This window comes from Dermochelys coriacea, chromosome 11 (genome assembly GCF_009764565.3).
Source record: "Dermochelys coriacea isolate rDerCor1 chromosome 11, rDerCor1.pri.v4, whole genome shotgun sequence".
NCBI lineage: Eukaryota > Metazoa > Chordata > Testudines > Dermochelyidae > Dermochelys > Dermochelys coriacea.
The window spans coordinates 36,719,385-36,743,771 of NC_050078.2; the positions used below are offsets into that span (position 1 = coordinate 36,719,385).

The 24,387-nt window shown below is 38.8% G+C and overlaps 1 protein-coding gene across 5 annotated transcripts in view; it reads right to left on the reverse strand.

Annotated features, from left to right (window-relative positions):
• The window catches only part of LOC119863247 (sodium channel protein type 2 subunit alpha-like), a 111,226-nt gene extending 91,153 nt beyond the window's left edge, over nucleotides 1-20,073 (reverse strand). For 2 of the 5 annotated variants that reach the window (XM_038421281.2, XM_043505219.1), the window contains exons 1-3: nucleotides 19,841-20,072; nucleotides 5,000-5,316; nucleotides 104-222 (exon numbers count right to left, since the gene is read on the reverse strand). In XM_038421281.2, coding sequence (XP_038277209.1) covers nucleotides 104-222; nucleotides 5,000-5,266 — 386 coding nt within the window. In that variant the 5' untranslated portion in view covers nucleotides 5,267-5,316; nucleotides 19,841-20,072. Of the gene's footprint in view, nucleotides 1-103; nucleotides 223-4,999; nucleotides 5,317-13,657; nucleotides 13,837-19,840 lie in introns of all 5 variants that reach the window. The other 3 variants (XM_038421284.2, XM_038421280.2, XM_038421282.2) reach the window with 3 other exon arrangements.
• Nucleotides 20,074-24,387: the final 4,314 nt, after the last annotated feature.

A 24,387-nucleotide genomic window follows, 5' to 3' on the forward strand; every position in this document is an offset into this window, starting at 1 on the left:
AGACACAAGGGCATTTATTTGTATATTTAAATGAAAAGTGTTATTTCAGTAATGATAATTTTTAAAACAGTCACATTTAAAATTAACCACTTGAAAAGGATATGAATGTACCAAAATCTTAATAGCAATTTTTCTAACGGGGTTGACAGGAGTTAAAATGTACAAGGCAGAAGTGGCACTGAATCGGAAAATTGTCTTTCCTTTATTCAGTACTATGAAAGTCTGGAAAAGAAGAATATACAATGAAAGTGCAGTGTACATAGCATTTTCAACTCTGGCACTTTGTTCCCCTGTCCTCAAGGGAACTGTCCACCTTGTAGGACTGAGCCTTTAGAAATGGAAGTCCTATTCTGTTCATCACCTGTGGCAAGTAAATGCCGAATTTCTAAGGAAACAGCTGATTTAAGTTATCCACTGTTAATTTTCTAATGTTCTAAAATTTGTGTTATAGAAATTTTAATGGGATGAGGATTCAATGCATATAATATCAATGGGAAATTTTGTCATCGGTGTTAATGGCAGCAGAATATGGCCTTTCATCACTAAAATAAACATGTATTTTTATTTCATTTATATTATACATTTTCAAAAATATAAAGACAATTTATAACAATAAAATCAAATATTTAAGTAAAATCAAGGTTACAAATAAAATCAAATACATTATATTGCACTCAAACATGAACAACGTCTAAATGCTAAGGGCAAATTCTGATATACTAACCGTATCTTAGCAGGATCTTCCTCCACAAATGGTAAAGTACTGTATTCATTGTGACTAAAGGTATGATAATCTGACCCTAAAGAATTTAAATGTAATTAGAAAATCACTGTATTTTGAGTTTAGATTTTAAACAACAGTAGTATTCATATGAATTTCCTGAATAAGTCTGTTCATAGGCAAATGAAGTAGAATAACAAAAATGCCAGCTGGCATCTGTCCCAGCAGCCCGAGACCATGAAAGAGGACAAACTCTGTTCTCAGTTATAGCAGTGCTACCTTACTGACTTTGTCTGTGAACACTCAGTTTTGTGTATTTTATTGTCATTTACATGTTGGCTTAAAGGACACACAGTCATTGTTTTCCAAATGGTGCCATTCCTGTAGGTGGTCCTCTTCTAGATTTTTGTCATTTCTATTCCAAATGTGTATGTGTTTGGGATTCACTTTGATCTTTGGTCCTGCCTGAAACATCTTCAGGGTATTACTACAGTTCTTTTCAGTCTTTGTCAAATTCCTTGACTCTGCTTTATAATATCACAACATCACTGCTTTCTAAGTTGCTTGCACTCTGTAAAAACTAGTACTGTATGTGATTAGAGATGCTGCCCTCTCCCTAACTTCCTCACTCCCACAAAGTCTCCTCTCTGGCAGGAGGTAAATTGGACCCCACTTTGGTGGGGGAGAAACCAAGCTAAGGAAGCTGCCCCTTTCCCCAAGGTCACTGGTTTGGTAAATATAGTGGGGAAATCAGGCTGTGAAAGACCATCCACAGGATGTGTCTGTTGTTAGGAAGGAGTCACGCTGACACAGATTGCCTCCCACTCCCAGGACTGACTTTCTGTAAGTGGTGGTGGGAAAATACTGCCCATCTTAAGGTCATTGCTGCAGCAGAGTCAGTTGCCAGATTCCAATTCATATACAATTTTCTCCTGATTGTAACAACCTCTATGATTAAAAGTACTTTCTCCTAACTGGATAAGTGATAGCATCAGGAAGGGGGATGAGTAATTCTCATTAGTCACTTATGATGTCCATTCTTCTTTTGTTCAAAGAATCAAGTTGCTAGACATTTAAGAACAGATGCCATTTGCAGTAAACAGGGTCTGAAGTTTACTCATTACTGCAAATGGGTTAGCTAGTCCCTGACTAGTTTGTCATTTTAAACCTTTGTATCCAAACGTCCTTGTCCCCACATGACATTTTGAGTTCACTGATGATCAGAAATTAGCTTTAGGTTTGTTGAGGATGTCCACTACTAGCTTTTAGCATAAGATTGGGTGGGTTTTTTAAACACTTTGGCTGTAGAATAATACAGGAAATCAGACAAGAGGTCAAATGAACATAATGCAAAAATCTTTTAATTGAAAATATTGCACAAAACCAAGCTGCTGCTATGGTATCCAAAAAATGGAAAGAAAGAAAAAAAAGCTATTCTCTGCCCTACACTTGTATTTCTTTGAGTTGCCTAAATGACCCTAATATATTAGCTATGCACTCTCTTTCCACATTAATTAACTACACAAGTGCAATTTATTTCATCTTTATTAGTAAGTGATGGGTTTTGTAATCACATATTGGAATCTACCTTACTTTCCACTTAAGTTAATTTTTAATATTGAACATGGAGCTGTAATTTTAAAAAAAAAACAATGCTGCTAAGGAAAGCAACTCTAATTACAGTAGACCAGCAATGTTAGTATCATGTGATTTTTCCAAATGAACAAGATAAGGTGCTGTTTACTTTTTCATTTCCCTCTTCTATTACAGTTCTGTGAAGTTCAGACCTCCCACAATCACCAAACACCAATTTAGTATGATGCCCCTGCTGGTAGAGTCACATATAGTCCGAAGCCTCCTCTAGAGGTTCTCTACCAACAATTTATCCCCTGTACTCATATTTTTGTAAAGTTCTCTTTTTGCTATTCATCTTATAATATGATACAATATAGGAAAAAAGGGGACTTATCTTACCTCTGTTAGCTATCTACAGTTTTGCCAACTTCAAGCATTTAAAAATCATAACTCAGATTGCCATAAAACATATTGGCTTAAAATTCATAAGTATTTTTTAGATATTTAGATCATTTGTAGTGTCTTCTTTATCTGCCTTCTGATGTTTTTAGTGGGAAGCTGCCCACTGATCCCCAGCCTATTAGTCACCTTCCTGTATCCATTGCTGCCAACCCTTGCAAGTTTATCTTACAAGTCTTACAATATTGTGTATCTGTGGGTTTTTAAAGTTTCATATAATTTCACAGTACTTGGCTTCAAACTCAGCAAATTTCCTGTATACAAAGTGGCCACCACTCAAGTTGGGCAAAATTTTTTGGAGGATACATTTTTTCACTTCAGAGGGTTACTTAAGCTGCTTGAACACTATTTCATTTCATTCAAATGATTTTAATAGATTATAGTAAATGTTATCTTTAATATAGTCATACATTCAAATTTAATTTTAAATAGGTTTATTTTAGAAAGAAAAATGAAATTTAATAAAAAAATCTGATTTTTTTAAATCAATAATTTTTATCTCCCCTGAAAGCAGCAGATGCTGCATTGTACCCTTCTTCTTACTTGCAGGTATGCGGTCAGAAAGGAAATGTTGGATGGAGCAGTAGTGGGACAGGGAGGAGTGAGGTGTAGAAAAGCCAATGTGTAGGATTATAAGAGAACAGAGTACCAGCCTGTGGAGAGAAGTTCATTAGGGCAGTAGCAAGGCTTGTTTGTGAAGGAGAGTTTCACTCAGACCATAGAAGGACAGAGCTGTGGGGGAAGTGGAAAAGCAGGGAAGAGAGTTTATGGGAAGGGAGTGCAAAAAAAAAAAATCTAAGCAGGAGGGACAGCAGAAGAGAAAGAGACAACTTGGGGTCAGAGGGAGAAATGAAGAGGACAGAGGCAATAGTGAAGAGAAACAGAATGAAGAGGGAATGGACAAGAGAAAAGAAAGGAGAGCAGAGAAAGAAAACAAAGCAAATGCTGAAGATAAAAACAGACAGGCTGGATCAAAACATGTCTTTTAGAAAAAGAGAGCTTAAGAGAAAAAATAAAAATGAAAACCCTGAAAATAAATTTAACTGAAAAAAGTTGATGTTTCACAGCTTGAGAATATAATAAAACAAAGGAAAGGTGAAAAAACAGTCGCGCCAAGGTGATGATTTGCTTACTTGTCCATTTCTCCTACATACATCTTTGTACCTGTTGCACATGGTTGCTTATGCATGGAACACTCTTACTAAACTAGTCTTCAAAGCCACAAAACTCTCTTTCAAATTCTTCCTCAAGACTCAACTTCACTGTGATCTCTATAGGAGGTTTCCTCCATTTAGTATTTTGATTCTATTCTTTAATTGTTGTTTGCTGTTTACAATCAACATTCAGAAGTTTTCCCAGATTTTTAGTCAGCTGAATCAGTCCCCTCTTTTACTGAGTGGTGTTTGCTATCACAAGCAGAGTCAAAGTGGGGCTATCAGGCTCCTTCGGAGATGGTCAGGATATTCATTTACCAGATCCTAGGATGTATGGTGCTATAGATAAGGTAAATTGTATAGAAGTTAAAGGGATGGCTTGAGTGAGTAAGGGGTTGCAGAATCAGATCTTAGGTGAAGATGGAGAAAATAATAAGAGGAGATGACAACATAGGAAGGAGTCGGAGAAGGGTACGGTCAGGGTGAGGATAATATGATTATGCAGTTGGTTGGGGGCTGGAGTGTGCTTCTTGTGGGTTACAAACTTTTTCAAATATAAATACATTATGTGCTACAGAACTGCTACTTTATATCCACAGCCTTATCCACTTACTTGTCCACTTCTACCACAAGCATCTTTGAACCCTTTGCACACTGCCCCTATGCATAGAAGACCCTTCCTGAACTAGCCTTCAAAGCCATAAAAGTCTCCTGCATATCCCTACTGTGAGGTTACAGCAGTATAAAAGTGGCATAAATCAGATTGGAGTCAGGCCAATAGCCTCTCAGTATAGTGTTGTGGCTTGATTGCTCTAAAAATACAGTGATTAAACTCTTAACCTCTATCATTAATAGTTCATAGAATAATGCTACTTTGTGTAGATGATTACTCTCCAGTAATTTCTCCCAGTATTAAATACTGAAAGGTACAATTAGATTAAAGGATCAGATATATTATAATGAAAATAACATAATGCATTTACTTTCACAGAGGGAGAGAGAGAACAGGGAAAAAAAATTCAATTGCTCTAGAGAATTTTGCCCAACTGTCAACAGAGGCATCCAACCAGCAGTCTTAATAAACACTCACTTTTTTATTGATATAGTATGGGTCCAGGTCCTCCAAGGGCTCAGACACCATTCCTGGAGGTATGTCACCATAAATAAATGGCAGTGTCTTTCCTGCTTCCAAGTCACTATTTGGCTTTGGGCCATTTTCATCATCGTCATCTGTATGATCTTGTTTGGGTTTTTTAGCTTTTTCTTCTGTGGCACGCTTTTCAATAGCTGCGAGAGATTCTCTAGTAAAATAGCAGAAGCTGTCAGGTCCTGGTGGTACCAGCAATGCCTGTGCCATTTTTTCATCCTGCAAATTTAATTATGTTTAGCCTCTTGCATAAGAATGTCCTACAAAAAAAATGCAAACAAGTTAGGAAAAACAGTGAAGGAAAAAACCTACCACACCTGGTTATTTAACACCATACCTAGTTTTAACAGCAAATACAAATTTATGCTTTCTATAACAATAAATGCTGATAATTTAAATGCCCAAGTAATTATATCTCATATATTTTACCAAACTGATACCACCATGTGAACCAAACATCCAAGCCTTTTAGATGAGAAGAAATAGGAATTTTGATTAGGGTCAGCCAGGAGCAGAATGGTGCTCCTAACTTCGGATCTGGTAGTTGCTGCAGCATTAACTCATTTTAAAAAGACCTTGAGGATCTTATTTGGTAAAGATTTAATAGTTATTTTTAACAGAGAAAAAAAAAGAGAATTATTATGAATATTTAGTTTTTACTGTTCTGTTTATTTTAAGAGATACCATATAAATGTGAAATATTATTTTAAAAATTGAGTGAATTTTAATTATAATAGAAAAGATTTAATAGAAAAGAGAACTAGAAAAGACTGAATTATCTGTCCAGCCACAAAAAGTGCACATCTAACAAGGTGGGAAAAGCTCCTGTCATGCCAACAAATGTAACCCTCACATTTGGTGTGGGTACAATGCATAGCAAAACAAAACAAGAGATACCATCAATATTAAATCAGGTTGAATGGAAAAAACAGAATGGGGACTCCTGTTGATAAGCTACAGCAGATGGTAAAGGAATATAAAAATGGAGAGGTTTCATAGTAGCAGCCGTGTTAGTCTGTATTCACAAAAAGAAAAGGAGTACTTGTGGCACCTTAGAGACTAACAAATTTATTAGAGCATAAGCTTTCGTGAGCTACAGCTCACTTCATCGGATGCATTTGGTGGAAAAAACAGAGGGGAGATGTATATACACACACAGAGAACATGAAACAATGGGTTTATCATACACACTGTAAGGAGAGTGATCACTTAAGATAAGCCATCACCAGCAGCAGGGGGGGAAAGGAGGAAAACCTTTCATGGTGACAAGCAAGGTAGGCTAATTCCAGCAGTTAACAAGAATATCTGAGGAACAGTGGGGGGTGGGGTGGGGGGGAGAAATAGTTTTACTTTGTGTAATGACTCATCCATTCCCAGTCTCTATTCAAGCCTAAGTTAATTGTATCCAGTTTGCAAATTAATTCCAATTCAGCAGTCTCTAGTTGGAGTCTGTTTTTGAAGCTTTTTTGTTGAAGGATAGCCACTCTTAGGTCTGTGATCGAGTGACCAGAGAGATTGAAGTGTTCTCCAACTGGTTTTTGAATGTTATAATTCTTGACGTCTGATTTGTGTCCATTCATTCTTTTACGTAGAGACTGTCCAGTTTGGCCAATGTACATGGCAGAGGGGCATTGCTGGCACATGATGGCATATATCACATTGGTAGATGCACAGGTGAACGAGCCTCTGATAGTGTGGCTGATGTGATTAGGTCCTATGATGGTATCCCCTGAATAGATATGTGGACAGAGTTGGCAACGGGCTTTGTTGCAAGGATAGGTTCCTGGGTTAGTGGTTCTGTTTTGTGGTGTGTGGTTGCTGGTGAGTATTTGCTTCAGACTGGGGGGCTGTCTGTAAGCAAGGACTGGCCTGTCTCCCAAGACGTGTGAGAGTGATGGGTCGTCCTTCAGGATAGGTTGTAGATCCTTGATGATGCGTTGGAGAGGTTTTAGTTGGGGGCTGAAGGTGATGGCTAGTGGCGTTCTGTTATTTTCTTTGTTGGGCCTGTCCTGTAGTAGGTGACTTCTGGGTACTCTTCTGGCTCTGTCAATCTGTTTCTTCACTTCAGCAGGTGGGTATTGTAGTTGTAGGAATGTATGATAGAGATCTTGTAGGTGTTTGTCTCTATCTGAGGGGTTGGAGCAAATGTGCTTATATCGTAGAGCTTGGCTGTAGACAATGGATCGTGTGGTATGATCTGGATGAAAGCTAGAGGCATGTAGGTAGGAATAGCGGTCAGTAGGTTTCCGATATAGGGTGGTGTTTATGTGACCATCGCTTATTAGCACCGTAGTGTCCAGCTAGGCAGCTCTCCAACACCACTTTCTACAAGCAACTACCCTCTGATCCCACTGAGAGTTACCAAAAGAAACTACAGCATTTGCTCAAGAAACTCCCTGAAAAAGCACAAGAACAAATCCGCACAGACACACACCCCTAGAACCCCGACCTGGGGTATTCTATCTGCTACCCAAGATCCATAAACCTGGAAATCCTGGACGCCCCATCATCTCAGGCATTGGCACCCTGACAGCAGGATTGTCTGGCTATGTAGACTCCCTCCTCAGGCCCTACATTACCAGCACTCCCAGCTATCTTCGAGACACCACTGACTTCCTGAGGAAACTACAGTCCATTGGTGATCTTCCTAAAAACACCATCCTAGCCACTATGGATGTAGAAGCCCTCTACACCAACATTCCACACAAAGATGGACTACAAGCCGTCAGGAACAGTATCCCCGATACTGTCACGGCTAACCTGGTGGCTGAACTTTGTGACTTTGTCCTCACCCATAACTATTTCACATTTGGGGACAATGTATACCTTCAAATCAGTGGCACTGCGATGGGTACCCGCATGGCCCCACAGTATGCCAACATTTTTATGGCTGACTTAGAACAACGCTTCCTCAGCTCTCGTCCCCTAATACCCCTACTCTACTTGCACTACATTGATGACATCTTCATCATCTGGACCCATGGAGAAGAAGCCCTTGAGGAATTCCACCAGGATTTCAACAATTTCCATCCCACAATCAACCTCAGCCTGGACCAGTCCACACAAGAGATCCACTTCCTGGACACTACGATGCTAATAAGCGATGGTCACATAAACACCACCCTATATCGGAAACCTACTGACCGCTATTCCTACCTACATGCCTCTAGCTTTCATCCAGATCATACCACACGATCCATTGTCTACAGCCAAGCTCTACGATATAAGCACATTTGCTCCAACCCCTCAGATAGAGACAAACACCTACAAGATCTCTATCATGCATTCCTACAACTACAATACCCACCTTGGGAAGTGAAGAAACAGATTGACAGAGCCAGAAGAGTACCCAGAAGTCACCTACTACAGGACAGACCCAACAAAGAAAATAACAGAACGCCACTAGCCATCACCTTCAGCCCCCAACTAAAACCTCTCCAATGCATAATCAAGGATCTACAACCTATCCTATAGGACGACCCACCACTCTCACACATCTTGGGAGACAGGCCAGTCCTTGCTTACAGACAGCCCCCCAATCTGAAGCAAATACTCACCAGCAACCACACACCACACAACAAAACCACTAGCCCAGGAACCTATCCTTGCAACAAAGCCCGTTGCCAACTCTGTCCACATATCTGTTCAGGGGATACCATCATAGGACCTAATCACATCAGCCACACTATCAGAGGCTCGTTCACCTGCGCATCTACCAATGTGATATATGCCATCATGTGCCAGCAATGCCCCTCTGCCATGTACATTGGCCAAACTGGACAGTCTCTACGTAAAAGAATGAATGGACACAAATCAGACGTCAAGAATTATAACATTCAAAAACCAGTTGGAGAACACTTCAATCTCTCTGGTCACTCGATCACAGACCTAAGAGCGGCTATCCTTCAACAAAAAAGCTTCAAAAACAGACTCCAATGAGAGACTGCTGAATTGGAATTAATTTGCAAACTGGATACAATTAATTTAGGCTTGAATAGAGACTGGGAATGGATGAGTCATTACACAAAGTAAAACTATTTCCCCATGGTATTTCTCCCCTCCACCCCACCGTTCCTCAGATATTCTTGTTAACTGCTGGAAATAGCCTACCTTGCTTGTCACCATGAAAAGTTTTCCTCCTTCGCCCCCCTGCTGCTGGTGATGGCTTATCTTAAGTGATCACTCTCCTTACAGTGGTGTATGATAAACCCATTGTTTCATTTTTCAGAGTAGCAGCCATGTTAGTCTGTATTTGCAAAAAGAAAAGGAGTACTTGTGGCACCTTAGAGACTAACAAATTTATTAGAGCATAAGCTTTCATGAGCTACAGCTCACTTCATCGGATGCATTTCCATTGTTTCATGTTCTCTGTGTGTGTATATAAATCTCTCCTCTGTTTTTTCCACCAAATGCATCCAATGTAGTGAGCTGTAGCTCACGAAAGCTTATGCTCTAATAAATTTGTTAGTCTCTAAGGTGCCACAAGTACTCCTTTTCTTTTTATAAAAATGGAGAGAACTTTTCTCAAGGAAAAGGCTAGAGAACTATGAAAGGTAAAGTAACAGTGGCGTCACAGAAATTTTGGAGAGGACAGAAGACATTGATAAGGGCGAAAATGGTTAAGGCAGACTGTGAATTCAGCAAGCAACCCAGTAACATGCAGCTATGCTGAAACTTTTATTCTTTTAAGATTTTTTCATGCTGAGATACAAGGATGTGGCCTTTGCTGATATCTTCTAGAAACAGCTTGACCAAGACACCTGCATCATATTAATATACTCAGCAATAATTGAGCTGGTCTTGAGCTAGCCAATGCTATTAACATTTTATATTCACTGGCATCACCATTAAACAAAACTAATTACAAAAATATAATTTGGATTTAAATTTGTTTATAGATTTTTCATCAGGGATACATTTTTACTTGAATAGTTAAAACTTAAATAAAATATCCACAAAACTGTGTGGCTTGCAGAAACATAAACATAGAAATTTGTCATCAGAGGATTCTTTATAACTCAACATCTAAGTGAATAAAATAATGAACATATGGCAGGTTATATTGCATAACACAGGCTTTAGAATATTGGAAGCAAGATAAGTTCTCTTGAAACCATGGTGTTCTGGGTAAATTCCAAACTGGGTAATTAATATATTAAATTCACCCTATAGCCTCCTTTAGCGAAGACACCTCTTCACACACTTCTTATCCTAAACGACTGTATAAGTTTGTCATGAACTATTTATTAAACAGTTGCTGTAAGAGCTGGCCACATTTCAATGGTGGATGAAGTTTTTTTTTTTTTGCAACATAGGAATGCCATTATATACTGTGCAGTTTAAACAGTTTTCTCATATGACTTCATTATTTTGCTTTATGTGATGAAATTTTGTATTGGTCTGAGATTGCATTTAAATATGGATTAACAATGGGTGACTTTGCTTGCTAATCTGATCCATTCCTCCAATCTTTTAACAAATCACTCATCAACTCATTAACTCATAGTTAATATCAAAATGCAAAGTGGTTTCACTAATTCATATAAAGTATTTATATGAATTCATTTGAACTAGCCAACCCATTTTGGTTTGCAAAACTGCTTTGAAAAATCACACAATAGGCATTACTTTTAGATATTATCACAATATAAATATTGATTAAAAATAATGGAATAATAATCAATAAAAGTAATAAATAATTAACACTGCTATATGTGAATTAGAAGTTTATTATTATTTGTATTTATTTAACAAGTCACACCAGACAACCATTTGCTTTTTTGACAGGATTTACCAAATTAATTGATGTAGGGAATGTAACAAGTATAAGTAATTTTTATTTTAGTGAAATATTTGACACTGTCTCATGAAATCTTAATTGAAAAAATTAAACTGGGTTTGTATATGAACAGTGTCACAAAGTTTGAAAACTTGCTGAAAAGCAGTAAACAAAGGAAAATACCAAATAGAAATGTATGAAATCTGAAAAGGTGGTATTAAGAGGGGTGATATGGGGATTGATGTTAAGTCAGATCTTATTTAATTTCCTCATTAATGATCTGCAAGAAGGTGTGAAAGCATGTTAATTAAATTTTATGAACCCCAGTCACGGCAAAGAAAGAAACTTTAAGAGTTTGGAAGTGTGGACAGGAAATCATAAATGAGATTCAATCTGAATAAATGAAAGATCATACAGACAGGGAAATATTGTCAAACACAGAGTATCACTGGGCAAAAATGGGGTTGGGAGCATCCTAATAGCAAAATAAACAAACACTTTGTGTTTCTTCAGTGTTCAGTTGCATTTCAGACAAATGGATCTATATTGTCAATGTGCCACCTCTACAATATCCACCTCCATAATACCATGTCTGAGTCTCCACTACACTGAAAGGATGTCTGTGGCTCAGCTATCATCCTGAATGGTCAGGGTCCCCAGCAAATACACTGCCTGAATTTTTTTCCACCAAATGCATCCGATGAAGTGAGCTGTAGCTCACGAAAGCTTATGCTCTAATAAATTTGTTAGTCTCTAAGGTGCCACAAGTACTCCTTTTCTTACTGCCTGAATTAGTAACCATTGGGCATCTGCCCATAACAGAATCCACATTGAGGAAACAGGAGTAAGATGATTCACAGTCAGGATTTCCTTAGTCCCCAAACCCATTTTGGACCCAGAACTGTGCAGAGAAGACTTACTACCCCAGAGACACTAGCCCCCATGCAGTCACATCCCTCCCCCATCATGTAGGCTTGAAGAAGGGAGGAACTCCTTAGGCTGAACCAGCAGCGGGGCCAAAGACTTAAGCCAGCCAGCAGACAAGCTACAGAAGCAGTTTCTGCAGGAACCTTTGGACAGTGCCAATATCATCAGACTTTTTTTTCCTACAGTTTTCACTGTTTTATTCTTTTCCCTTTGCTGACTGGCGCTTTGTTTGTGTCCTCCCTCTCCCAGTTACTTCTCTTCAGTCTCATTCTTCTCTTCCCCTTTTCTTCCCCCTAACCCACTTACCTCCCCTCTCTCAATGTTCCCTTCCTTTGTTCTTATTAGTGTATCCCCTCTTGCCTTCCCTCCTTATCAACATTTGCTTTATAATACATTAAATATATATTAAATATAAATAAACAAAAACTCCGCTAATAATACAAGAACTAACTGTTTGCAGAATTCTGTTCACTCTGCTTGTATGCTACAGTTGTTTTCCCCACACTTTACCCGTCTTATCTATTTAGATTGTAAGCTCTTTGGACCATCTCTTAAGGCTTGTCTACCTGAACACTTAGTTCATGGCAAGCTGGGGAGAAAAATCTACCCCTCAGTAGTCTGCTGTGCATTATGTGTCTATATGGACCCTGCTGCCACACACTAAAAGTCACATAGTGCTCTTTGATCTACCCCACTTTGAAATGGAATCGGACTTGGGAACTATTAGTGCACGGCAGCAGGATCCACACAGTGTGCAAAATGCTAGTGTGATTGAGATTTACACCCCACTTTGCTATAAACTAAAAGTGCATGTAGACAGGCCCTTAGTGCATAGAGTTCCTTGTACAATGGGACCCCCTGATGCTACTGAAACATAAACAGTAAATACTAGTAAAAATTCACACAGAGCCTCTTACTTGAGATGTTAATTCCTGATCTCTAGTCATCACTGGCAGTTCCATAGCAATGGTTGCTGATGGTGCCTAAAGAGGGACCAGTTTATGTTCTGATAAGCTTGCTGTGACAAGCACAACACTTGGGCTATGTGAGCACTTAGGCTATGTGATCCCCATTCCTGCAGACGTCCATCTGTAATTACTTTGATTCAGTAATTCAGCTTATGCTCAAATAAATTTGTTAGTCTCTAAGGTGCCACAAGTTCTTTCTTTTGATTCAATCAAGCTCTGTAAGAGTCTGTCTGCTCATGATCCTTGCTTGGACAAAAACCCTTGGAAGAGTAGCTGATTAGATTGGGATAGGTCTCTAAGGAAGTCTTCTCTTCATGGTCCCAGACTGACAGGAAGAAAGCTTGCAGGTATTCTGTAAAAGAGAGACTTTGTTGACCCTTGCTTTGTTCCTGTAGGTCCCCAGAAAGAAGAAAGAATATAACCAGGAAATTGATAAGGAAGTCGTAAAGATGGATTTCTTTGTTGAGGGATGCCAATTAAATGAACATACATTTTCAAGGGGTCTAAAAAGAGGTCAAAGCTTAAGTACTAGATGTGTTTGAGGCAGATGTCAAAGTGGAGGAATCTGAAAAAGGCTGAATGTATGGAGACAGACCTCAATGAGTTCTACTGATCATAGGACACCACATGCATAAGGGAACGTTCGCCATCCTGAACCTGGCCAATATAACTAAGTGCTTCAGGGGGACAACTCCAACACAGAATGAAAGCTCTCCCAACATCTTCAAGTACTAAATGTCTGGAGCAACTACCCAAGTTCCCCTGATAGTAAATAACTTCAGTAAATAGCCTAATAACCAGAGGCTTCTGGATACCTTAGTAAGGGTGATCATTTGCCCTAGAGAAGAGGAAACATGGAAAGTAGTTGGGCAGGTCAAGAGAAATATTGTTCCTTGCTGAGATCTGAGAAGGTAGACTTGGCCTTACCTTTGTGTTTCTGGGCAATGGCAGATTTTGAAATGGAGGCACTGAACCTGTTGTTCTAGTAAGGGCCACTTCTCTAGGTGAATGTGGAACTCAAAAGGTTACAGACCTGGAGTAGAAATGCTCCTCTGAAGCTGAAGCTTCTTCAAGACTGTCCCACTTTGTTTGTATCCAATGTTTATCTGAATAGATCAAAAAAGATAAAGGTATTGTAAAAAAGAGGAGAGTGGTGTCTGCCTTCCAGTCACATAGTTATATGTTTCTCCAGTCTAAGATTGAAGAATCTTATGAAAAAGCAGCATGATTTTTTTCATATATCACATCACAGATGACTCAAACTTGTGAAGGGTCTCATAAAACTTTGTGTGGTTTTGGATTCCTAGGTACTCATTAGGTTTTTGTTTAAGATTTTAACCGAAGCCATTGGGGTACTAAAGTATCTAGGGCATGCATCAAGAGAGGACATAGAATAACTGTATTTTCTCTATAAGGAATGTTCTGTTTTTTTAATCTAGAGAATTTTAGGGTGCCACAACACCCTAAATAAGACTTTCTGTTTTTAAACAGGAGCAGATTCAAGGATCCACTCTAGATGTGGTGGAACATTTTGTATCCCTGATCCCTTTCCACCTTTTACATCCTAAGACATACCTTTATAGTGGACTCTTTTTGTGCATCTCCTATTTTTTAATCTATCACAAGGAACTCAAGAACGAGAAAGTCAGTTTCCTCTCAAGTTCCCTCATTTCAAGGGGATTCTTCTTTACAGAAGCTGATCGGGGTTAGATACATCTTCCTCGGGTTCTAAGGCCTTGGAAACCTTAACAATGTGTCAATCTAGGATGGGTCATTAGGCTTAAACTGTCTACTTACACTATCCAAATCAGTCCTCACCCACTGAGGTTGTGGTGAAGTAGTTTTTCTCCTTAGTGTAAGATTTCTTGCTGGCTCTTTTCTTACTTCTTTTGATTTTGTCATTATTTTCTTTCTTATTCTTATTAACATAGAAGAAACAGAGGAAAAAGATGGGGAATCCTTAGCTAGTTCAAAAGATTATGCTCTTGCCAAAATAGTCCATACCAGAATCCACCCCCTGAATGGGGCCCACTACTACAGAGAGAATGAAAATGAGCAGCTGTTGCATAAAACTTGTAGATATAATAAAAGGAACCTGTGGTGACCAAAGGTCAAAAAGAGAAGAAAGAAGGTGTGTGTGGGGAGGGGAAAATTCCTGACATGTTAAAAGCTTTTCAATTAATCTTGTATTTTATTTGGTCATTATTTGTTATTTTTAATTATATGGGATCACCAAACACGCTAAAGGAGACATTTTAAATTCAGTATTAATCCAGAATTACATTTCTCCAGAGATACAGTAGTTGATACTGTTATTAATCTTGTTCTGTTTTGTTTGGCACTGAATTACAAAATCCATTCAGGTTCAATAGAAACTCATTAGCAAAACATTTTCAAGGCCAGGTCAGATGAGTCAATTCACAGAGACAGTGCATTTTCAGAGGAGTCAGTACTGGCAAAGCTCCATAGGATAAAATTTAGAGCTGTCTTCCCCCAGCACAATCTTCACCAAGGAGAGAGTGGCTCTCCTATCACCACCTGCCAGCCACCAACACAAATCTGCATTGGAGTGTAGCTGCCCAGGAGAGCAGTTTTCCCATCCCTTTTCCCCTGGGGTGAATCTAGCTGATAGCCTCAAAGTGGCATACTGGATGAAATCTGACATAACAGTCAAATTCAGTACTGGTAGGCAAAAATTGTGATACTTGACTCTTGCAGAGTTAAAAATTCTGTGAAAGAGACATTATGTTAATAAACTGCTAATAAAATAGTAATAATTAATAATACTTAGCACTTATACAACACTTTCAATTTTCAAAGCATGCTATACACATTAGCCAATTAAACATTAAATAAGCTGCTAGAAATAGAGGAGTTCCATCTGCAACCAGTGGAAGGTAAAAAATTGTAACAAAGATTACAGTAAAGCCGAGTAAAGTTCAGCAAATCTTTATTTTGAGTTAGAGTGCAAAGCAGTCATATGGTATCTTCCTCCACACTTAACTCCCTGGCACATCCACTGTGCTCCCTATTTATAGTTACCTGCTACCCAATTAACAAATTATTAAACCTAACATCTGCATTGGCTTTAACTTCAGCCTACTGCACTGTATCCATTAACACTTAACATTGCAATAATGGGTCACTGCAAAAAATAAAGCTTGTCGACAGTATGGTGAGCCCTTTGTCCTGCAGAGAACAGACTGAAACTTTAATGGGGGCTGGATCGCTTCAAGGTAATTTTCATTGCAGAATTGCATTTAATAGTTAATCTCATGAAGCTGCTGAATTAAGCATCTTGTTTCTCTGTAATGCAGCTAATTAGAAGTACATTTAAAATAATGTTCTGCTCTGGTTTTTCTTTGTTTCTTGTTTTTATACTTTGCAAGATTTTAATCTGTTTTCCTTAGTCCTCACAACAACCTGTTAAAACTCCCACAGGGCATGTCTACACTACACAGTTTTACTGGTTGTACACAACTGAGTTAGCTGAAGTGATGCTGACCAGGACTTCGCTGTCAGAGTGGACCAAAACAAATCAGCAACATGACAGCTAATTGTGATTAAGTACCCAACATTGCTATAGGCAATGGAACAATGGCCTGGATAAGCACCCCCTTTGAGGAGTCCTACCCCAGCTATGCCTCTTGTGGATTCTACTCTTCAGAATCTTCAGCTTTTCTCCTGCAAGGAAGAGACAGTTGAGGTCTCTGACAATTCTAGGGGTATCAATATTACGTCCCAAAAAGCTTAGGGTCAGATCCTCAACTGTGCTAGAACTCTGCTCAGTGCAGACAAGGTATGGGGAGTGGGCAGAAATGGCGGTGCCTCACCTCTGCATTATCCCAAGGCTTCCTAGGGTGACCTCAGCCACTTTGTAATTGAGGGTATGTGAACGCTGGAGGTGGAAGGTGTAATTTCCAGCTCAAGCAGACATCCTCGTGCTAGCTCTGATTGAGCAAGCACACTAAAAATAGAAGTGTAGGGACAGTGGCACATGTGGCTGGAGGGACGAACTGCTCCAAGTACAATCCAGTCTAAGACTTCCTGCTGTTTGTGCCACTGAAGCTACATTGCTATTTTTAGTGTGCTAACTCAATCCAACCTAGTGCTGGTATGTCTGTGTGAGCTGGAGATGACACCTTCAAGCCCCAGTGTAGACATACCCTTAGAGTAGACATAAGACAGTTCAAAATTAAGCCAGTTTGTAAAGGCTGCCAGTAGGCTACTATGCAAGTTGTGGATCACCAGAATGCACCCCAACCAGTTCTCCCCAGTCATGCTCAGGCACTTTTGCATCCCCTTTGTGTTACCAGAGCATTGCAAAAAAGAGACCACAGCATGGGTCAGGAGCTGACCTTCTGAGTTAAACTTTTAGACTCAGAAAAAGTTGAAGATGGGCATATATTCTTTGTGAAAGTTAATTCACACTGCTGTTAAAAAGTATTGCTTATGTTTCTTACAAAAATAATAATCTAAACTCAAAATTATCTAAAACATTAAGAACCATAGATTTGGAATACTTCTGTTTTCCTATCCTAACTAAACTCCAGCAGCTACTCAGTACAAGATATGCAGAGAGCAAACTCCACATAGCACAAGATGAATGGACTTTATTTCGACTTCAACAGTCATTGGGAGTCAAGAAATATTTTAAAAAAAACCAGGAAAACTTGTAGCAGATATTCTCCCAGCTGAATACCATAACTAACATTTGAGGGAGGGAACCCAAAGCTTTGTTTACCTCATAAATAGACATAAATATTCAATTTCAAAATTTCTATATGGTGCTATGTACCTACAAACCATCCATTCCGAGGTCTGAATTCACTATCTTTTCGAATTCTATCAGAAGATAGAGTTGATTTCTTGGAGGCATTCAGGCAGAATAGATTAGCGGGTCTATTAAAAGTATTAAAAAACAAACAAACAGAGGGTTGGAGAGATTTCTAATTGAAAGGTGTCAGTCCAATCTTGACCTGGCCACCCCTTTACTACTCTGTGTTTGAACAGGCAAAATCTAAGGGAGAGCTACAACTCCTCTCCAAAAAGTCCTTGTCAGTACTATATTGAAACTGAAGCAGCCAGGACCCCACCACGCCAGTCAGCCAAGAACCCGGACCCCACACCGTAGGCTGGCCTTTAGCACACAGTTGAGCTAATTGAGAACCGCTGGTCTAGATAATGCTTGGTCCTGCCTTGAGTGGAGGGGACTAGACTAGAAGACCTCGAGGTCCCTTCCAGTCCTATGGTTCCATGATTCTCCCTAAGAGAAAGGGTAAGTCACACAGTGCCATCAGATGGCCCAGAAGAAAGAGAAATATAGAGCAGAATGTCATTAGCACACTGATAAAATGCAACCCACGCTTCGTCACTAATCCCCCAAATTAATGTTAAACAGTAATAGTGACTGAATGGGACTCTTTGAAAAGCCAGAAGAGAGAGTCCTGAGAACAGATGTTCTGTTATTGTTCAATATTTCCCACAGGAAAAAAAAAAGGAAGGAAATGAACTGAGTCATTTTGGTGACACTATCTTCTCCTGCTAGTGACCACTAGAATGTCAACCATATTTCATGGACTACAATATTGAATCTAGTTGTTAGATCTAAGAGAATCAATATGGACATATAATTTTGACGATCAAAAGGAAGAAATCATGAACTAACAATATAAGCACATTTTCTAGAACATACCCAAACCTGAAAACCAAAGTGACTGGGGACAGAGAGAGAGCAGAGAACTGCAGTTATTGTCATTGCTCCTCCACAACCTTCTTTTGACAATCTTCTCTCAAAAATAGAGATTTTGAGAAATGCAACAGTTAACTAGATTCTCAGTGTCAAGAAGTGATTTCTTAAATCCTCTCCTTGACAAACCCAAACAAGAAACCACAAACATGTTAAATTATTTAAATCATGTATTTATTTAAATTGTGTTAACACATAGATGCTTCAGCCATACTGAGCTAGGCACTGTGGAAACAAACACCTTAGTTCTTCCATACCCTCACTTGCTTCAAGCACAAGCCTCAGAAACTGCTCTATCTAATATCTGGGATCCAGTCGCACTTTACATACCTAAAAGTGCTATTGTATACAAGGAGTACAAGGTGAGACCCTGTTTTGTAAGCAGTGTTCCTTATAATTCTGTGTTTTATTGATTTCTACAGCTTGTCTTTGAAAATAATTTCCAAATGAAAGTACATCATAATATTGTCATACACAGATATTTGTAGAAATGCTATTTAAAAATAATCCCATTTATCAAAGTGATAACTAAGAGATATTTTTCTCCATTTACCCTTAGTGGCTCCCTCCTAGAATTATTAATAATAATATTGAATTTAAGCAGCTTAATGGGGAGTAGTAACACAGAAGGGACATAAAAATTCTTGTGATTGCTTTCTTAATAGTCCTTTTAAAAAGTATATACTAAGAAAAGGAATTAATGTTATACACTGTACAATGTCTGCAATATCATGAATAATGTGGCCTCTGCTTTATTAACTGTTGGTAAACTCCTCCTCCCATATAAACACTCAGACAACCTGTATTCCAAGAAACAAATAATTGTACAGAACAACAACATTTCCTTAAACACCTTTTAAAACCTAGGAAATTACATTAGGCTTCTTAAAACATCATCTGTCTAAGCTGAGTATAAATTAGTTGCATACTGTCTATATCCCTGGATCTCTAGAATTTGACAACCTGAAGTTTTTAAATGCTGGGCACCAATATTTTTATTCTTCTTCCTAAAGATCAATATCACTTCCGCTGGGGACATAAAACACTCCAGATGAGTCAATGAAATATATATCTTGATTATAAGAAAATATACATTTAACAAAAATCAGTTTTTGTAAAGAAGACATTACAACATAATGTCATATTTATAGTAAGAAGCCAGTTGTCAGGTTTTACTCTGTTTAAAAAAAAAAAATCACACCATCACCACAGATAGTCAATTCAAAATGGCTTTGAATTCCCCATTCTTTCTTTTGCTTTACATTAGCAACAAACAGAGGCTGCAATATGATTTTGAAATGTGAAAATGGTTACACTGCTCAGATTTGTAATGTGTATAATGAAATGTTTTGTCAGCTTACCTGATGAAAAGAGAACAAATCACAGCAAAGCCCAGCATCCAAAAACGATATGATAATATAATATGCCTCCTCCTGAAATTATCCAGATTTCTGCCCACAAAGATTTGCAAATTAATTACAGTTTCTGTATTCTCAGTGGAAAAGAAAACAGAGAGACCTTTCCAGAATCCTCTTTGCTTCTGCCTCCGCTTCCTGTTCCCAGTCTCACTCTATGGTACCCAACATATATTAGAAAACAGCTTATTATGAGGGGGGGTGGGGGGAGAGAAAAGAAAAAGGGGAGGGGGGAGAGACAGCACCTTGCATGGCAGCTCCACCTACTGGCAAAGAGAGTGACTAAATGTAAAGCATCAATTTGTGAAGCTCTTTCTTCCAACCTACACTTGACTTAAGTATGCTCCTCCATGCAAGAAATAAAACAAAACAACAAGATAGATGATTGAATACAAGCACAATACTGCCTAATTGTGTTTTAAAATTTTAATTAATGTTTTATTTTATTTGAAATAAATGCAATTGTCTAATTTCTTAAAGTACTTCATGATAAAAAAAGTTATTGCTTCCATAAATGAAAAAAAATACAGAAATGAGAAAAATGTAAATAAGACAGTGCGGACACTTGGATATTCAAACAGATGTGTGTCACCCTTCTTGTTTTCATATTGCCCTTCTATTTCACTTGCCTATCCTTTATTTTATGTATCATTTTTATTCTATTATATACAAGCACAGACACAGAATGATGTGTGAGGGAGTGATCGGTCTCTGTCCTAAGTTAGAGGAGCCTCAATCATGCTCTAACTTACACCCAACTATCTATTCTTCCCATGGGCCATACAGGCAGCTTGACAATTACCAGGGCATAGAGATGTCTGAGCCACATCCCCTTTCTGCTGGTCACATTCCTTAAACCGGAAGCTAGGAATGATGAGGTAGGAGCTGCTATGACATCTGTAATTCACCCAGAAATTCCCTCATCTTGGGATATCTTCTATCCTCTAGCACGTCAAGCCAGCATTATAACTGCATCACACCAAGCAGAACAGCACAAAGCAGCAGTTGCAGAAGCAAGGAACTGGTCCATGATGTTGTATCCATTATCTATAATCTATACCATCCATATAGACTCCAGTCTAGCACAGCCCTTTAAAATGTCTGTAACTTTAAGTATATGAGTAATCCTGTTGATTTCTATTAGACTATTAACATTCAAAGAGTGTAAGTGCTTACAGGCTTTTCTGAATCAGGGTCATAAAGGCAGACAAATATTTATTTCTGACAGTGATCCCAAAATAAAGACAGTACCCGTTTCTGTCCCCTTCTATCTAGAGAAGAGAATGCCCTCATAAGTTTTATATCTAAAGCCTACAGTTGTGTAGTTTCACAATAAATACTGATTGCCACATCTCTTGGTATTGTTTTGCCTTATGGAAAGGCCTGATGCAACAAAAATATATGCAGGCAGATCAACTCACCTATGTGATTATCTCTTGTCTTCACAGGGCTCTACACTGGCACAAGGGTTTGCCTGCATGCATCTTGCTGCATAGGTCCTAAGGAAGCAATTCCTGTTGTCCTTATCCAGGCAAGTCTCTCATTAATTTCAATGTGACTCCTAGGGCCTGAGTATGTAGCAGTAGCCCAGACTGAAGTGAGGTGGGGTTAGAGACTGGGAGTTCCCCTGGGTGGGGAGACCCAGAACCTGAGAGTGTGGGGGTACTGCTACGGGGCAGCACCCCAGAGAAAGGGGCACTGAGTCCTCGGAGGGACACGGGGGCCAGCAGTAAAGTGGATCACCGGCCTGCAGAGAGCGCTCTGGTGGCTGGATGAGCTAATTCCCGACGACTACCAGCAGGAGATGCCATGGGGTGAGTCCAAACCTTTACAGATGACAATCCACATCTGTCAGTTGACCACTTTCTAAAACTGGGTACCTACATTAGTAAGGCAGTGTATATGCTTGTGTATTGCTGTAAAGATTGTCACAAAGTTACAGTGTGTGCTCTTGTTTTGTAACAGGTTCTAATAAAATTATTGTAAAGTTACTGTTAAGATTGTTTAACATTGTACATCTGTCTACCAGAGGTAAAAGTTTCATACTGCCTTTTTCAACGTCTAGGTGCATACAAACATAAAACAGACCATATGTACAAGGGTCTTGAACTGCACTCATTCTATACAGTCTGTCAAAAATGTACGGGTTTATGTTAGTTAGGAGTGCTAGTCAGATCCTGGGGCTAATATAATTTATGGGATTTTTTTTCCCTCTATTACATGAGAGCCCTCACCACCCCTGCCCCAACAGCCTGCCCCATCCCTAATCCCCCTCCCACCATCCTAACCCCTTGGTCCCAGCCCCGAGCACCCTCCTGCACCCCAAATCCTTCATCGCTGGCCCCACCCCAGAGCCCTTACCCGCATCTCAACCCGGAGCCCCCTCCCACTCTCTGAACTCCTCATTTCTGGCTCCACCCCCAGGTGGAGCCCTCACCTTCTCCTGCAACCCTATTTCTTGAGTATTCATGGCCCCCCCATACAATTTCCATACCCCAATGTGGCCCTTGGGCCCAAAAGTTTGCCCATCCCTGCTTTACAAACAGCTCTTCTCTGAGATCCTTGCTACTTACCAGTATTAAATCTAAAATGGCATCCATCACCTGTTGTTAGTTCGGTGACTATTTAGTGAAGAAATCTGTTGACTAGCACATCCAAGAATATCTGGACCCTATCGTTATTAGCAGCATTTGTCCTCCAATCTATATCTGGGAAGTTGAAGTCTCCCATAATCACAATTCCCAGTCGTGTTTATTTAATTAAAAATATTAAAGAGATTTCTGCCAATATTCAAGTCGGATCTTGGCTTACTCGGCTGTAACAGAACCCCAAGCAGTATATCAGTGGAGCCTCTCTTACCTTTCTACACTACTAGTTGCCATTGTTAAGGATATTCAGTAAAACTAAATTCAATTCTCAAGATCTTTTCTTTATAGTTAAGCAATCAAAATTAAAAGAATCCTAGGAAAGCTGGTGTGGATAATCAATTGAGCAATTGTATAACTAAGGTTTTATACCTATCTTTCTTACACTGGATAATTTTCCAGTAGTTTCTTTATGTACATCTAATGCACAGTTATGAACAGAAATACGTTACCAAATTCTTGCAGATCATCAATCTTAATAACATAAGAATGGCCATATTGGGTCAAACCAATGGTCCATCTAGCCCAGTATCCAGTCTTTTGACAGTGGCAGACTTGTATTTAAAGACAACAGCCTATGTAGCATAGACTCCCTGGACTCCTTAAACCCCTTCTTTTATCTTTTCCCTCTATCTTACTGACTATTCTGCTCAGAGCATCTGAAAGAAATGCATCTTATCCAATTTCTACTGGCTTAATCCAAATTAAGCATTGATTGGTAGGATATCTTTATTAGCATTCTTTTGCTACCTTTGGTTTGTCTCCTTTTTTTCTTCCTACAGTGAGGAAGGAGAGGGTTCATAAATGTTGGTATTTTATAAATCTTGTCTCAGTGTTACCATTATAAAGTCACATGGCAAGGGGGTTGGTTTGGTGACCTAGGGATAACAATCTACACTACCATTTGAAAATCCTGTTTTTTTTTTATTCTTAGCACAGTCATTAAGGCTGGTAAAACCACAGTGTTGTGAAGGTAACACACTCAGTAAAGTATCCCCTTTGACATATTAAGAAAGGTCAATGACTGTCTTGAAAAAGAAATTCAACCACTTTTCCTCATTGGAAAATTGGAGGCTCTTCATGCAGAATCTTCAAGTTCTGGGGAGAAGGTAAATCAGAAATTTAGCAGACTGCTAAGGGCTATAACATGATTGCAACGGACCTGTTGGGGTAAAAAAAAAAAGGCTATAAAATATATCTCCTTCTCATACCCTTCTGTACTAGTAATCCAAACTTCAGTAAATATTACAATAATTTAAGTGTTAGGATTTAATAGGAACCTCAAACCCCAGCCTGCTACTATAAACTTAATTGGTCACTGAGCATGGTGTCTGAAAAGTTACATCCTTCAAGGCATATACAGTATAAATATCACAATATTGTTGTATATTTAGGCTCACATTACTCTTTACTTTTATTAATTGTCAACTTTTAAAATAATCCAAAATTATTTCAGTAATCGTGTTATTAAATACCAGCTATACCCTTACTGCCCTTTTATAGAAATGCTATCGAGAGATAAGTGGCCCAATACCGATATCAGTCACGGTGTAATTCTATTGACTAAAATGGGGTTACCCTGGGTTTTCACTAGGAAAGAGTAAGAATCAGGCTCAAAGACTTTAATTAAACTAAAACCAGTGTGCTTAAGTACTGAACTCCAGATTCTGACTTTACAGTTATTCAGGTAGCCTAGAATAACAGCAATAAAACTATAGAAGTCTGAACTATGTTCTAATTGCTTCATTCTCCCTCAGAATACTATGGATGTGTAGTGATATTTTCCTATGCTCATTTAGTTATCAGAAAGATGGCAACAGTAGAAAACTTAAATAAGAGCCATCAGTA